Genomic DNA, 16,631 nt, shown 5'->3' on the forward strand with positions numbered 1-16,631 from the left:
GTGAGGGTAGTGACGGCAGACACATGGTGTGATGGAGCTGGCCCAGGAGCTCTATGTTGATAAAACCATATGATGCTCAGGAGTAGCGGGGAATAGCGAGCGCGCGATGGCGCTGCAGGGCTCGACAAATCCACTCGCCCGCTCGCATTTGCGAGGGAGAATGGATGAGGACGAGCTATTTTTAGGTCCTACTCGCCCTTTCTGGCGAGTAGGAAGTCAAACTAACTTTTGCCCTCTGTTAGACGGACCGGGAGGGTCGGCCGAGGATAAGGGGAGAGGTCTCCGGGGAGATCCGTCTCCAGCAATCGTACAGACAAATAACTCCCCCCCCCACTGACGTACACCACACAAGGATAAGGTTCAACGTTACTTTATAAGCAATTCTTTACGTACGGTGAGGTGGTACAAGGAGGTCTGGACTCCGGGGTCCCCTCTATTCTAGTCTCTTGGTTGGGTAAGGGGTTAGCGGGACAGTCTCGTTACCACTCTGGGGGGTATGGTGGTAGATGAATTAGCTCACAATCCTCGAGCTCGGCGTTCTAGATGATCGGGCCGCGGCGGAGCCAGCAGGTCCCCGGGATGGTTGAAGGTAGCGACGGTCCGCGGCGGAGCCAGCAGGTCCCGATGAAGATGGGTGCAGAGAGCCGCGGCAGCGCCAGCAGGCAGGTCGGTCGTTCGCAAGGCAGGGCTACGGCAGCGCCAGTAGTCCGTCAAGGATGAGTTCTTCACTGCGTCTCTCGACTCCAGGATACAACTGCCTTCCTGCTCTGGAGCTGCGCCAGTTATAGGTCTGGCGCCCTTTGATGTCCGGACCCTCGCACTGGGAGGTCGGGAGGTCCGGGATGAGGGAGTCCAGACACCCAGCAGGGGGGTGGAGCCAGCGCCTGGGGGAGCTGGGGGCGATCGGCACCTGGCGGGGGAGAGCCATCGACACCTCTTTCTCCCATTGACCTGCCAAGTAGTCCGCTCACCTCCTGGGTGGATGGTGGTGCCGGGATGTCGGGGCCTGGCCAGGCCCAGGGTTAGGGTTGATTGGAGGCCACGCGGCCTCGTGGTGCCGTGTCCAAGATGGCGCCCGGGCCGGGCGAGAGGGCCGGTAGGGAATCGGGCCCACGATGTGGAGATGTTCAGGGGCAGGGGCCCTATAGGAGACGGGAAACGGGTTGTTGTTGCGTGTAACACCTGAGGAGCGGGGCTCGGGCCTGGTCGTGCGGGGAGGGAGCAAGCCTTACACGTGGCCTGTCCAACACCCTCTGTCTTTAACCACTTGGCTGCTAAGGGGTGTGTGCGAGGTCCATTGACTTTCCATTGAAATCAATGGAAAGTCCATGACGAGTTACCCTTGTCATTAGCGCTGAAGGGGTTAAAAACAGAGCAAAAGTGACAAGATAACACGATTTAAAGGCTCACAAAGGGAATGAGCAATAAAGATGCCTTTAAATCTTGTTATCTTGTCACTTTTGCTCCTTTTTCAGAGACGGAGGTCAAGTGGGTTGCAGTCAGGTCGAGGGGATTTTCCATGGTACTAGACCTGCAGGACTAGTGTCATTTTTCGGATTTGTCGAGCCCTGCGCTGTGAGTACGGGGGAGCGAGGATTCGTTATACGATGTGCGAAGATCGTACCTTCAGGAGAGGACGTTCTACGGACACAGGAAGCTCACCCGCCGCTGCGACTACGCTTATCACAGCGTATGCCGCATCTATCACAGTCTCACCTTCTGCGGCGAAGTTGAAATCTTCGAACATCATAACGAATCGTCGCTCCCCCGTACTCACAGCGCCATCGCGCGCTCGCTGTTCCCCGCTACTTCTGAGCATCATATGGTTTTATCAACACAGAGCTCCTGGGCCAGCTCCATCACATCACGTGTCTGCCGTCACTACCCTCACTAGGGCTCCCGGCTGGGATCCCTGTGAGTTTCTTTTTATACTTTGTTCACGGTGCCACTGCATTTCACAGAGCAGCATAGGCCTCCCTTCAGGTGTCCCCACACTGCCTGGTCCTGAAGAGACCCAATATCCTAACAGGGTCACAACGCCATCGACAGTTCAAAGAGGCGAACCAAACAGCAACATTTTCCAATTGTTTAAATTGTTGTTGATTAATTAAATATAAGTTACATGATCGCCCAAGTTGTTTGAAAAATTGAAACCTTCTTTACATGTCACTGATTTAGCGTAGGTTCAATGGTACTTTCACTGGGACACCAAATACCCCTTTTTTTTATTGTTTAGCTTTTGTACAGTCACAATTGTTTATTTGAACATATAGTGTGTTCACTATTTTGATTTCTACATAAACTATGTGTAATAATCCAGTAAAAGCTTGATATCAAAAGGTTTATTCAACAGCACAGCATATGATCCTTGTACAGCTACATCAAGGTTACAACTGACAGGCAATACAGAATGCTACATAAGTAAAGCTCTGTTCAGAACATGGAATGCATGCAGAAACATAACATGTCGCATGCAGTTAAAGAGACAGGCTTACAAGACTAAATAATAATAAAAACTATAACAGAATATAACATTATGTAATATTGTACTAAACCTTACTTGTGTGCAGGTAGCTTTCTTTCTGACATCCTTGCAACCCTTTGTATTGCCAGTGTGAGTAATTTTACCATAAGCTTTTACCTCAGGAGCCTTTGTTTTCCATAATAGTCTTCATACCCAGGCTCCCAGTGAGTAGGGTCCCCTGTCCCCCCTTCCAGCCAATCAAAAGTAGGCATGTATGAAGGGCATGAAAGGGAACAAATAGAAAAGGTAGGAGGTGCTACAAACCACAGTCTACATTACAGCATGTCTTCCACAGCAGTTAATGCTCAACCTAAAAATGACTGGCCATTACGATGTAAGCAAAAAGATATTTTTCAGGCTTGCTCTGCACTGTCCTATTCCAACAACCCAACGATGCCCTTATTTCACTAGTTAATAGTTCCCATAGTCTCACTCAATCAGCAGTGCCAGTCTCATTCTTGCTGCCCAGCGCTAGTATCACTTCTCCAGTACTGTCCCCAGGGCTCGAGTTGGGGTACCACGCGGGTGGAACGGCGCCCCCCCCACTTATTTTACTGGGGGGACGCCGCTCCCCCTGCCAAACAGCTGGACTTCACTATTGGCCTCTCTGGGACGATGGGGCTCGGCACCGCTCGTGCCGTCACTTCCTGTCGTGACATCACTTCCGGTGACAGTGTACCCCCCACTTCTTTTTCTTTTAGGACTTGTGCACTGACTGTCCCACTCCGCCAGAATTATCCCGGCACAGGTAAACGTGGTGGGACGGGGAGGAGTCGACAGACGACGGAATAGGCAGAATTAAATAAATAATACATATTCTGTTGGCTCCCTCCCCTGCCCCACCCCGGTTACTTGTGCCGGCCGCCGTTAGTTTATTTCTTTATTTATTTATGCGATTTTATATAGCGCGGACTTTACCAGAAGGTGTCAGAGCGCTTCACAATAGGAACAGTAATGATACATGAGGAGAAAATTACAAGTGAACAAATTACAAAAGCAAACGTTAAGTTACATGAATCAAAAGTGACACTAGTGAGCAACCAAAATACATGAGGTAGTAATCGGTACATTACAGGAGGAAAAGTGATATGTGTGCAGGTTACAAAAGCGTACAAAGTACAAGTAGAGGTATAATACTGCAATAAATGGCACTCCAGCACAAGAAGAAACGTTACGTAGGCAATGGTGGCACTTGTGCAAGTATCTAAAGCAAACAAAATGTGAGAGGTAGCATACAGTGTGTTACAAGAGAAAAGTGACGTGTGCAAGTTACAAAAGGGTACCATACACAGGTACAAGGATAATACTGCAATAAATGGTAAACACTCGAACTGCCAGAAAACACTGGGAAGGCACTTCCATAGTCATGGACAATAGAATTTTAAATGGGAGGTCTTCCTTCAGATGATAGAGAGGGCGTGAATTAGATTTGGAGGTGTCTTTGGAGGAGGAGAACTTTGAGGTCCATTTGAAGGCCTGGGAGGAGGAGGTGGTCTGGAGCTGAGGCGGAAGTGAGTTCCAGATTCTCACTGCGTTGCCTGAAAAGGATTGGGCCATCGATCTTTCCTTCTTGAAAGTGGGGGGTTCAAGCAGTAGATTTTCCGCAATACGAGATGGTCTAGAGCCTCCAGACAGTTTCAGTTTATTCGACAGGTAGCGAGGAGAGGAGGAGTGCAAGACTTTGTGGGTGATACAGGCAGTCTTGTAGATAGCTCTAGCCTCGATTGGAAGCCAGCGAAGGGTGGATAACAACGGTGTATGTGGTCGCTTCTTTTGGCCCCACAAATGAAACGGGCTGCTGAGTGGAGGACAGATTTAAGGGGGGGACAGGTGGGATTTGGGGAGGCCAGTAAGAAGAGAATTGCAGTAGTCCAGTCTGGAGAGGACCAGCGATTGCACCAGTGTTTTAAGGTCTTGCTCAGGGAAAAAGCGACGAATTCCCCAAAGAAGGCGCAGTTGGTATCTTGCAGACTTTGCAATGGAGTTGATGTGGTGGATTAGATTGAGTTTGTTGTCGAGTATGACACCAAGGAATTTTGCGCTGTCGAAAATGATGGGTTTATTGTTAAGTAGATTCATCTGATCCATCCATGATTGAACCGGGGGAGGAGAAATTGAGGAAGAGAGGGGGAGGAATTCAGTTTTGGAGGGATTCAGAATCAGTTGATGAGTTGACATTCAGTTTTGAATGGAGTCGAGAGTCGAGCTTAGGATGGCGAGATCGTGAGTGGAGGCAACCTTGAGGTAGATTTGAGTGTCATCTGCGTAGAGATGATAGTGGATCCCGGATTGACTTAGGAGATTTCCCAGTGGTTTTAGGTAGAGATTGAACAATGTGGGTGCAAGTATAGAGCCTTGAGGAACACCTTGACCTACCGCCTAAGGAGATGAAAGAGTGTTCACTATTTTGATCATTTGGGATCGATCAGAGAGGAAGGAAGCAAACCATTTAAGCACAGTGCCCTCCATGCCCATTCTCTGTTGCAGAGTTTTGAGGAGAGTGTCGTGATTGACAGTGTCAAAGGCTGCAGAAAGGTCAAGGAGAATTGGACCCCCCCACCGAGTCGAGTATCCTCAGCGCATCATCAACCACTTGCAATAGGGCTGTTTCAGTGCTGCAGTTTTGGATGAAGCCGGACTGACAATTGTCAAGAAGATCATTGTCCTTGATATGACGAGAGAGTTGTTTCGCTACACATCTTTCTGTGATCTTCGCAAGAAAGGGTAGGTTAGTGATGGGGCGGAAGTTGTTGAGGTCATTCACATCAGCAGTGGGTTTTTTAAGCAGAGGGGTGACCTGCCCAGTTTTGAAGGAGACAGGAAGGGAGCCTTGACAGAGGGAGAGGTTGACCAGAGTGGTCCAATAGGAAAGAGAATGGGAATAGAAGTCAATGGCAATGGCTCTGGGGATGGGGTCAAGAGAATGGTTGGAGGGCTTTGTTTCGAGGATGCACTTGAGGAGGGCATCTTCAGAGATGGGGTCAAAGTTCTGCCAAATGGCTAAGGATTTGCGCTCCTCTGGAGGGGTAGGATAAGCGACTTGAGCCACAAGGGATTTCACTTTTTCATCAAAGAATATAGCAAAATTCGCTGCTTTCTTTGTAGAATCCTCCAGCTTGGAGGTTGGGGGAGAGCGATTAGGAATCTTGATGAGATCGAATTGTTTTTTGGGTCTATTTTTGGCAGAGTCAAGGAGGGTTCTGAAGTGCGACGCTTTCCCAAGGAAGATGCTCTTGTGGTACTTGGATCTTGCTGAATGAAGCATGGCCAAATTATCGGTGGAGGGCACTTGCCTCCATTGTTTCTCCAGGAATCTTAGTTGCTTCCTTTCTTCATAGAGGGATTTGTTGAACCAGGGTGCTGAGGGAGTGGGCCTTATCTTTTTACTTTGTAGAGAAGCGACGTTATTGATTTCGACTGCAAGGCCTTGGGAGGTGAGTTCGTCAACATCTAGGTTCGGGTCTAGCCTTGGAAGTGATAACAAAGCTGATTCACACACAATGTCAATATTTTTAGCATCACAGAACCAGGAGGTAGCCCTCTTAGGTTGGCCAAGAGTTATAGAGTGTGATAGGTGAAGAGAGAATGGGATGAGGATGTGGTCAGACCAGTCTACATGAACAGGGGTAGTGATAGAAAGCATGTCTGCTTTAGAAATTACCAAGTCCACGATTGAGCCCTTAGAGTGTGTTGACTCTGTGCAGTGTTGGATAAGATCGTTAGCACAGAGGAAGGTGGCCACAAAGGTCTGATTGTCACTTTGCGAGTATTGGTCGCTGATGAAGTTAGTGAGTTCCTCCATAAACAAAGGGCCGCTACCCGGCGGGCGGTAAATGACATGGAATCTGATAGGTGAGCGGTGGTGCAATTGTAGCTCAAGAGAAAGGCATTCAAAAATGTGGAAGGAGCTGAAAGGAAAAGCCTTCAGTTGAAGGGAGTTCCTAAAGATGACTGCAACACCTCCCCCAACGCTGTCAGTTCTGTCATTCCTAAGTAAAGAATAGCCTGTGGGTAATAGGAGATCAAAGATAGAGTGAGAGGTATCGTTGAACCAGGTCTCTGTGAGGAAGAGCATGTCTATATTGTGAAAGGTGATGGTATCGGAGATTTCAAGTTTGTGTTTTACTGCAGATCTGCAGTTGTGGAGCAGACAGCGCAGCTCTGTCAAGACTGTTTTGGTGACGGGGGCACTTGGGCTACGAAGGGTGATCGGGATATTGTATTTATACGGGGGTGCTCGGTAGGGTTTAGGTGGATGCTTGGTTCCGACAGAGGAGATGGTCGGAATAGAGTAGATAGTAGCGTTACTGGGAGGTGCAGGTTGAAGAAGGGAGGCATTCAAAGGCTTGTGTGAGTTAACGAAGTTTGCAGACGACAGGTTGAGCTTGGCTATAGTGGGGTGAGGGTGCGAGGTGCATCTCGTGGGATGGTGAGGGTTTTCCAAAGGAGTAGAGGTGTATGGAAGGGTGGAAATCTTGGAGCTTAAAAGTGAAATGGCAGTTACAAGCTGGGAGATAGAGGTGATCAGAGAGTCTAGCTTATGTTCCAGAGAGAGTAAGGCAGAGCACGGATGGTTGGGTGGCTGGATGGAAACAGGAGGGGGTGGAATTGGTGGTGGAAGGCAGGGAGAGGTGTGGGTACAGGAGGGGAGTTGGGGTATAGGGTTCAAAAGTGGGGAAAGGTGGAGGTTGAGAGCGGGAGTTGGTGAATCAGAGGCGAAGGGAGAGTTGTCTTTGTTGGAGTTGCAAGAAGGAAAGGAATTAAGGACAAATTTAGGGGGAGATGGGTGCGGATCAGGGCGGTATGGTAGAAGGAGAGGGGAGGCCTGTGTGGAGTCATGGGAATGTAGGAGGTTAGGGAGGAAAATAGGGGAGGTGGTTGAAGAGGTCCTGTCATCGAGAAGAGGTGGCTGTGAGTGAACGGGCATCTGGCAGAGTGAGGGGGATTGGGAGAAAGGGAAGTTGAAGAAAGGAAGTGATTCTGCTGTGCCTGAGGGAAATGGAAAGGGTTACCATGGGGGGAAAGGGGGTAGCACAGCATAGCTGGAGGAGCAGGGGGAAGGAGAGAGATGCAATGGGTTTGTGGAGAAATCGGGGTGAATAACGAGGGGAGGAGGGGGTAGGGGAGAGGGGGGGGGGGTGGAGGAATAAGGGGAGCGTAGGGAAGGTTAACCGGGGGAGAGGGTTGGAGGAGAGGTGGACTCAAAAGGGGGGTGGCAGGTAGGAATATGGGTGAGGTGAAGAGATTGGGGAACCGGGATGGTGCAGATTGGACGAGGAGCGTATTAGTTAGAGGTAAGGCTGAAGTGATGGATGGGAGGGCAAACTGTGGGGGTAGGAGGCATAGGAGAGGAGGGCATAGGGGAGGGAAGAGGGCCTACCTGTGCTTCTCGAGGGTGCACCCTAATGGTATGTAGGGGGGTCAGGGGAGGAGAAATTGAGTAGTGGGTGGAGCTAGATGCTCATTTACATTACACACTGGCACACTCAGTCGTAGTAACCCACTCTCTAACAACAATGCTTTCAGTACCTCTCTCCCCTACACAGTGCTTTAAAAGGGCAAAGGTCCAATAGTTTTAAAAGAATACTGGTACATCTGAGTAGCAAGCACGTACCCTGGGACACCGAGTACTCATATATTTGCATGCCAAATACTAAACCCAGGAGTGACTCAAACCTGCTGTGCTAGCAGTGCCGAAAGGCCACCTCTGACGACCCCAGGAAGGCCACTTTCAACTGGGAGTATGGTGGATGAGTTGTATGGTACACATGCCACTTACCGGATGCATCCGGGTTTAACAGCAAATTCCGATTCCGATTCAGTTCCAAATGCAAACCAAGTAGGAGCTGTAAGGGGGTGTGGTGTGCGTGCATAGCGCAATAGATCTGTTCAACTACTGCTCCCGCCCCAGGGATTGCGACAGGTTCACTGCTGCTGCCACCCATTCTAATCCGCCAAGGCAGTACCCTGTTAGGGTAAATCTATCCCAGTGAAATTGGCAAAACGCTTTATCTGACAAGTCGCATGCTCATTTTGGAACCAGAGGTTATTCTAAGTCAAGGAGTTACATAACAACGGGATACAGTTGAAATAATAAAAATGGATTCGGCATGCCACGATAAGTCAGGTAAAGAGTCCCCTTAAACTAGTTTAAAATAAAGTTGGAACCGAGCCTAGACGAAAAGCATTCCACATTTTTCTGTATCTCGTAGGAAATCTATACTATTCTACTTTTAAAACGATTTTCGATAGCCATGACCCCACGCAACGACGACACGTTCTCCGCCAGGAAGTCATTCTGAAACGAAAACGGTTTTCGATAGCCATGACCCCACGCAACGACGACACGTTCTCCGCCAGGAAGTCATGCTGAAACGTGCAACCAAGAAAGGAAGTAAAGGACGTGGGGGCGTGTCGAAAAGTAGGCCTGCCTACAAGCTACGGCTAAAGCAAGGCGATACAATTGTCCCACTGTAGAATTGTCGCTCCGCCCCTTTTGAAGTTGATTGGCTATTGGGGTTCCTGCAAGATGGCGGCGCCCTGAGTGTCTTTTGTGGGAACTGAAGGAGTCATTCGGTGAGAGAAAGTCGGGAGGCTGTAGGGGATATTGTACCGTTGTCTTTTGAGAATGAATGGTGATTGTACAGTGCCCCGCATTCAGTTGGCTTCTTTTGACGAGGCTATGAAACAAACAAGGGCAGTATGTATTGCTTTAGTTGTCCAATGGGAAGTGTCTTAGAAAATGAGCTGTGGAAAGGTTTTTGCGAGTGGGTGTTGTGTTGCAAATTGATTGGGAAAAAAGGATGCAGCACAAATTCATGATGCACCACACACGTTTAAAGATGTTCGCTTTTAGCGATGCTAAACGCGTGCAGAAAGGACCTCGAACCAGAAGACTGAACATAGGTATGACAAAGTGGGGAAACGAGGACCTCCGTGGAAAATATCAAGGCGAGACAGGCTTCCAACGTATTTTCACCCTCAGTAATTTTGGGAAAACAACCCCCCTATCTTCTCCCCCAATCTTGCCATCCACTCTTCCACCACTACTTACCTTTCGTTGTCTCCACCATCCTAGCCAGGAGACCCCGATCTCCTGAGTAAGCCTAGAGCTACATCTGGTGACCACAAGAATAAATGGAGGCTACCTTCCTTATGTTAGCTTATGCTACAGGTCCCTCGGATCCCCACTGCCTGTTTGGGTGGTCAAACTTGGAGCTCCATCATCATGGGACCTAAAATTGAAGATATAAAGGCTTCCTTGATATGCTGATGAATGATATTGGTACTGCCTTTAACCAACAGTGCTACTAAAAAAGAGGCTTAATCAGTAATTGGCATTTCCCTCATTATTTAGACCGCAACAAGACAAAAATGATCAACTAACTTCTCCCACGATTCATATTGAGACGAATGAATGAAAAATGTAGTATTTGATTAATTAAAACCTTACAATATATGTGCAATAATTCTTGATTATAAAATCAGTTATAAAAAACATCTAAACTTCAAGTTTGTTACTAGAAACCTTACAAAAGCTGAGTTTAAAATTATATCGTCAGTATGGAGGCATCTTATCCGTGCTTGTCTGCAACTTCTTATTCCATGAACATTAAAGTCTCTCTTAAGAATAGATTTGAATCAGTCACTCCTGAGGCACAGCTGAGAGCATAGCGCAAAACTTCAAAAATTGATTTTAAAATTGTAATACTGTGTTTGTTTTAAAACTTTTGCTCATTTCCCACCTTGTTCCTGGGGCTTTAACTTGCTTCCCTGCCTCCCGCGCAGCCGAGCTAAACGCTGCCGCGGAAACAGGCTTCTTCCCACTTGCCGCCATCAGCAAGCCTCACCCCTGGCCACACCTACCAGAACGAGGCCACGCCCACTCGCTTATTTAATCCGAGCTGATAACGAGCTCGGCGTTTGACTCAGTCACTCCTGAGGCACAGCCGGGAGCATAGCGCAAAACTTAAAAAATTGATTTTAAAATTGTAATACTGTGTTTGTTTTAAAACTTTTGCTCATTTCCCACCTTGTTCCTGGGGCTTTAACTTGCTTCCCTGTCTCCCGCGCAGCCGAGCTAAACGCTGCCGCGGAAACAGGCTTCTTCCCACTTGCTGCCATCAGCAAGCCTCACCCCTGGCCACGCCCACCAGAACGAGGCCACGCCCTGTTTTCTTTCTTAAAAGCATGTGCATTCCTCGTACGCGCAGCGGACAGGCGCAGCGGGCGCGCCGAAGACGCGCCTAAGGCAAGCCTGTCTGCGCCCGTCCGCGACGGGCCGGGACCAGGGGCCATAGACCCTGCCCATTTCCTGGCGTATTCCTCAGCCCAACTCTCTGCACACCCTGCCGTCCCTCCTCCTTCTCCTTCCTTACTACGCCGTCTTGATTCTCTCGGCATCCTCGTAACTGAAACCTGGTTTTCCGCCGACTCCCTCCCGGACCTTCTGGCCATTCTCCCAGATACCTACTACGCCCTCCAGGCAGATCGCCCGGCTGGTAAGGCTGGGGGCGGTGTGGCGATGATTATTCGTTCCACCTTGAAATTCCAACTTCTTGCTCACCCCCCCATACCTAATGTGGACTACTTGGTGGCCCGTTCTCTCAATCTTTCCACTCCCCTCACCATCGTCCTTATGTATCGCCCCCCCCAAGCTATGCCTTTATTTGTAGCGGCTTTACAGGATCTTTTGGCCACACTTGTGGTCAACAACTCCTCGGTTATTTTACTTGGCGATTTCAACTTCTGGCCAGGCGATCCCAGGGAAGACCTGTCTTCCAAAGACTTCAGACCTGTCGTCCAAAGACTTCTCTGCTACCCTCCAGAGTTTGAACTTTTCATCCCACGTCATGGCCCCTACTCATACCCAGGGTCATATCCTGGACCAAGTCTGGTCATCTCGCTGCAATGTCTCATCCCCTTCTATACTCCCTTGTATTTGGTCCGACCATTCCATTATTTCATTTCTTATTTATACGGCTTCGGTAGATAAGCTGCCTCTACCCAAAAATATCCTGTCTCGCAGCTGGAATCAAACTGACTTCAACTCCCTCTCGCTTTCCTTGGCCTCTTCAGCTCCGGATCTTTCCGACCTCTCTTTGGATTCGCAGGCAGATACCATCAGCGCCTGGCTTTCCTCTTCCTGCGACAAGGTCGCTCCGCTAAAAAAAATCAAGCCCGCCCTTACGATGCGCACAAATGGTTCACCAAGGAGCTCAAAGCTCTCAAACTTGATCTCAGGCGGTCGGAGCGCCATTGGAGACGGAACTACTGCCCCAACCTTCGTGCGAAATATAGACTCCTCCTGAACAACTATAAAAGAGCGATTCTCGCGGCTAAAACTAAATATTTCACCGAAAAAGTTGCCCTCTCTGCCAATAAATCCCGAGAAATCTTTTCCCTGGTCCATAACCTAGCTACCTCTGATCGCACTAATGCCAGCCCTGTTCCATCTCAGTCCCTTTGCTCTTCACTCAATGATTACTTCATTGACAAGATTACTAACATCAAGGCTAATATTCCTACAGTGCCCCAAGCTGGCTCTCCCTGTTCCCTCCCCCTGCCCCCCTCCTCTTTGGATCACTTCCCACCCATTTCCTTGGACTGCTTTCTTAAATTACTTATAAAAGGTAAGTCTGGCTCTCCGGCTGACTGTGCTCCCGCATAGATTCTTAAAACTCTTTTCACCAGTTGTTCCGCTCCCCCTCTTGCTCTCCTTAATGCTTCTTTAGCTCTGGGCTCTGTTCCTTCATCTTTTAAATCTGCTATAGTTTTTCCCATCCTCAAAAAAACTGGTTTGGACCCCACTTTTCCTTCTAATTTCAGGCCTATTTCTCTTCTCCCTTACTTGGGCAAGATCCTTGAAAGCTATATCATATCTTGCCTGTCCAACTATATCGAGGAGAACCTCCTCCTGGCTTCCCATCAGGCAGGTTTCCGCCCAGGCCACTCCACGGAGTGAGTGATCATCGCAGTCCTGGACGAACTTAAGGGGAAAGCAGACATCAACCTCCCCCAGGCCTTGGTTCTCCTCGATTTGTCCGCTGCGTTTGACACGGTCGATCATTCTATCCTTCTTGGCCGTGTCAGCGCAGCGGGCATTCGGGGCGCCGCCTTCTCCTGGCTTGCGTCCTTTCTTCAGGGCAGGACCCAAGCGGTCCAACTTTCAGGCTTCACTGCTCCTCCTCGCTTGATCACCTGTGGGGTCTCCCAAGGTTCTTCACTTTCTCCCCTCCTTTTCAATCTGTATATCTACCCTCTTATCATTTCTCTTCTCGAGTTGGGGGTCTCTGTATATAACTACGCGGATGACCTCCAGCTTGTCTTTGATCTTTCTTCCCCCTCGGTGTTTTGTTCTACCTTAGTTTTCATATCTGAATGGATGAGCTCCAAGCACTTGAAACTCAAGACGGAGTTTGTCCTCACGGGTGGCCCCTCTAATCCCTGGTCCGCGGTTTACTGGCCCCCTTCCTTCGGTTCCCCCCCCTCACCGGTCTCTTCCGTCCGGACCTTGGGCATCAAGGTCAGTCATGATCTGACAATGCATGCCCAAGTCAGCTCCGTAGTGTCCTCTTGTTTCCTGTCCCTACGCCTCATCCGGAAGATCTCTCGGTATTTCTCGGCGGAAGCCCTTAAAACCATAGTCATGGCCCTTATTACCTCCCGCCTCGACTATGGGAATGGCCTGTAGGTGGGCATACCTGCCTACGAAACCCGCCGTCTTCAGGCCATTCAAAATCAGGCTGCCCGCCTCATTCTTCGTCTTCCCAAATCCTCCCACATCACCCCTGCACTCAAGTCTCTTCACTGGCTTCCTGTACATTCTAGATCTATTTTAAAATTGGCCTGCTTGGCCTTTCGCGCTCGCACCCATTCTGCTCCACTCTTTATTGGGTCTCTCATCACTCTTCACGTCCCCAGCCTCACCCTCCGTTCCTCCTCCCTTTCCCTTCTTCACGTCCCCCGTTTCCGTAAATCCAGAACGGGAGGTACCCGATTTTCGGTACTGGCCCCCCGGATCTGGAATAGTCTCCCTCTGTTCATTCGCTCTATTCCCATCTATACCCACTTCCGCAAAGCTCTCAAAACCTTCCTGTTTGCCCAAGCATTCCCTTGCTAGTTTTCCCGTGCCCCCCTTGTGAGTCTGGTCAAACCCTCCAGCGCCAGGAAGCCGCTTGGCCGCAGTGCGCTTAATCAAGTTCTTTTTCCATTTCCATAGATATTCTTTCAACTTTCAGTTCTGGACAAACACAAAGGAGGTGCATAATGTTCTCTTCGCCAAGTTTGCATAAGTTGTAAGTCATTGGTCCCTCTGTACTCAACCATGGCATTAGATGACATGTGCCCGGAAATGCTGCAAAGCAATGTTTTATAAAAATGTATTTGAATTTCACCGACCAAGGAATTTCGAGGTACAGTTGCACTTTTACCTTGGTATAGCCATTCAAGAGAGGCCACGCATGTTTTCTTTTTGAGAAGGTATCTTTATCCAGGAGTAGTGATAAATGTTTTTTTGTATTATTAATGACTTTTTTTTTTAAAGAGTTCAAAGTAATTGGCATTTCCCAGACTGAGTTTACTGAATATTCCTCTAATGATGTTAATAGATATTGCCACGCCTGGGCTTTCCAGTTTAAGTTTATTTCCTGCCACAATAGTTTGGACAATTGATTTACGGTATCCGTTTTTATCCTTTTCCACACTTTAATAAATTCACCTTTTCGCGCGAGTACCTGATTATTCATCCCAAATTCCATTTGTATCTGCGCGGGTGATGCATTATGTGAAATTAAGAAGAGGGCTTTATAGATTTTCGTGACTGCATTGTTGATTATGACTGAGTCTTTTCCACACAATACTTCACTTCCATATGTCAAAGTTGGTAAAAGTTTTGCTGATGGTACTTTCAACAATGGTCCATAACTCTGCCCTCCTATGGATTTCTGTATAATTCTGAATGCCACTAACAATATTTTAGCTCTCCGTTGTATATCAATCTTGTGTGGTTGATATAATCCTAGTTCATCAAATAGTACTCCTAAATATCGATATGTATTCACTTACTCTAGTTGCGAGTTATCCAGAAACCATTTATACTTATGTTTTGACCTTGACTATTTGTTAATCTCCATAATTTTTGTCTTTGATTAGTTTATCACCATTCTATTTTCTTTGGAGTAGGTAGATATCCTATTTAACAGGCGTTGTAGTCCGACCATTGTTTGGCTAAGTAGGATAACATCATCTGCATATAGCAGGTTTGATATCGGAGTATTGGCTAATTTAGGTGGGCAAGCATTCACCTCATTCAGGGCTTGCGTTAGATCCGCTAAAAATAAATTAAAAAGCAACGGGCCAGTACACATCCTTGTTTCAAACCTGATGCTGTTGGTATTTTTTCTGATATTGTTAGGCCATCTCCCATCCGAACGCTCACCCATGTGTCTGTGTACAGAAGGTGGATTAATTTTAAAAGGGAGAGTGGTATACCTTGCTCTATTAACTTCTGCCACAAAAGATCTCTATGCACACAGTCAAAAGCCGCCTTAAAATCTACAAAGCACAAGTATAGTGGTTGTTTCTTAGTAATGTATTTATCCATTTGAACAGATAGCACAAGGATATTTGTTGTAGTACCTAAACCTTGTGTAAATCCAGTTTGATTAGGAGGTGTTCTCTGTTTTTGTCTTACCCATTCTTTTAGGTTAGATAACAGTACACCTGCAAATAATTTAGCATCGGTATCCTGGAGCGTAATGAGTCTGTAACTTTCCAGCAAAGACCAATCTCCTTTTTTAGGGCTCGGCCTACGTCCCACGAAGTGGGTGTGGCCTGAGTCCTTTTCTGAGGGCTTCGAAAATCGTACCTACCGAATTCCAGAAAGCTTGTGATTTTTGCTGTTTTTTTTGCCAAAAAACATTGCAAAAAACACAGTTGATGGACAGAATGTAGAACAATGTCATACATTCACCCCAGTACAAGGATCTGGGCCTAAATCCATCATTTTTTGCACTCCACACCACCCTGGGTTAGACACTGGCTATATGCAAATCAGCTCTGACCCTGTGCCTCATGGGAACAGTCCAGTCCGAACTACCAAGCCATGTCTTTCCCAGAACGGAATCAAGCATCCAAGGACCGGTTTCTGGCTATCAGCCTTCATCAGCCTGGATAGCTTGACTCCAGTGGTGTGGAGAGCCTGGGACTCACGTCTGAGCATACCCAGCCCACTCGGGGTGAAAATTGCAAAAAACACAGTTGATGGACAGAATGTAGAACAATGTCATACATTCACCCCAGTACAAGGATCTGGGCCTAAATCATTTTTTTGCACTCCACACCACCCTGGGTTAGACACTGGCTATATGCAAATCAGCTTTGACCCTGTGCCTCATGGGAACAGTCCAGTCCGAACTACCAAGCCATGTCTTTCCCAGACCGGAATCAAGCATCCAAGGACCGGTTTCTGGCTATCAGCCTTCATCAGCCTGGATAGCTTGACTCCAGTGGTGTGGAGAGCCTGGGACTCACGTCTGAGCATACCCAGCCCACTCGGGGTAAAAATTGCAAAAAACACAGTTGATGGACAGAATGTAGAACAATGTCATACATTCAACCCAGTACAAGGATCTGGGCCTAAATCCATCATTTTTTTGCACTCCACACCACCCTGGGTTAGACACTGGCTATATGCAAATCAGCTCTGACCCTGTGCCTCATGGGAACAGTCCAGTCCGAACTACCAAGCCATGTCTTTCCCAGACCGGAATCAAGCATCCAAGGACCGGTTTCTGGCTATCAGCCTTCATCAGCCTGGATAGCTTGACTCCAGTGGTGTGGAGAGCCTGGGACTCACGTCTGAGCATACCCAGCCCACTCGGGGTGAAAATTGCAAAAAACACAGTTGATGGACAGAATGTAGAACAATGTCATACATTCACCCCAGTACAAGGATCAGGGCCTAAATCCATCATTTTTTTGCACTCCACACCACCCTGGGTTAGACACTGGCTATATGCAAATCAGTAAATAAGGAAGGGAGTTAGAGGATTATTAGCTAGGCTCGCCCTCCAAGAAATAGGTCAAACAAAAAAAGGTTTCTGTT

General features: G+C 48.0%; 2 protein-coding genes across 3 annotated transcripts in view; one reads left to right on the top strand and one right to left on the bottom strand.

Annotated features, from left to right (window-relative positions):
- Positions 1–8,793, bottom strand: part of FBXO27 (F-box protein 27) — a 282,101-nt gene extending 273,308 nt beyond the window's left edge. Inside the window, exon 1 of one of the 2 annotated variants that reach the window (XM_078661312.1) lies at positions 8,304–8,793. In XM_078661312.1, the coding sequence (XP_078517438.1) occupies positions 8,304–8,469 (166 nt within the window). In that variant the 5' untranslated portion in view covers positions 8,470–8,793. The remainder of the gene's footprint in view (positions 1–8,303) is intronic. The other variant, XM_078661313.1, reaches the window with a different exon arrangement.
- Positions 8,794–9,030: 237 nt separating this feature from the next.
- The window catches only part of MRPS12 (mitochondrial ribosomal protein S12), a 95,097-nt gene continuing 87,496 nt past the window's right edge, over positions 9,031–16,631 (top strand). Inside the window, exon 1 of the mRNA XM_078662260.1 lies at positions 9,031–9,100. The gene's annotated coding sequence lies outside the window, so the exon portion shown is untranslated. The remainder of the gene's footprint in view (positions 9,101–16,631) is intronic.

The sequence above is a fragment of the Lissotriton helveticus genome, chromosome 9, assembly GCF_964261635.1.
Source record: "Lissotriton helveticus chromosome 9, aLisHel1.1, whole genome shotgun sequence".
In the NCBI taxonomy this organism is placed as follows: Eukaryota; Metazoa; Chordata; class Amphibia; order Caudata; family Salamandridae; genus Lissotriton; species Lissotriton helveticus.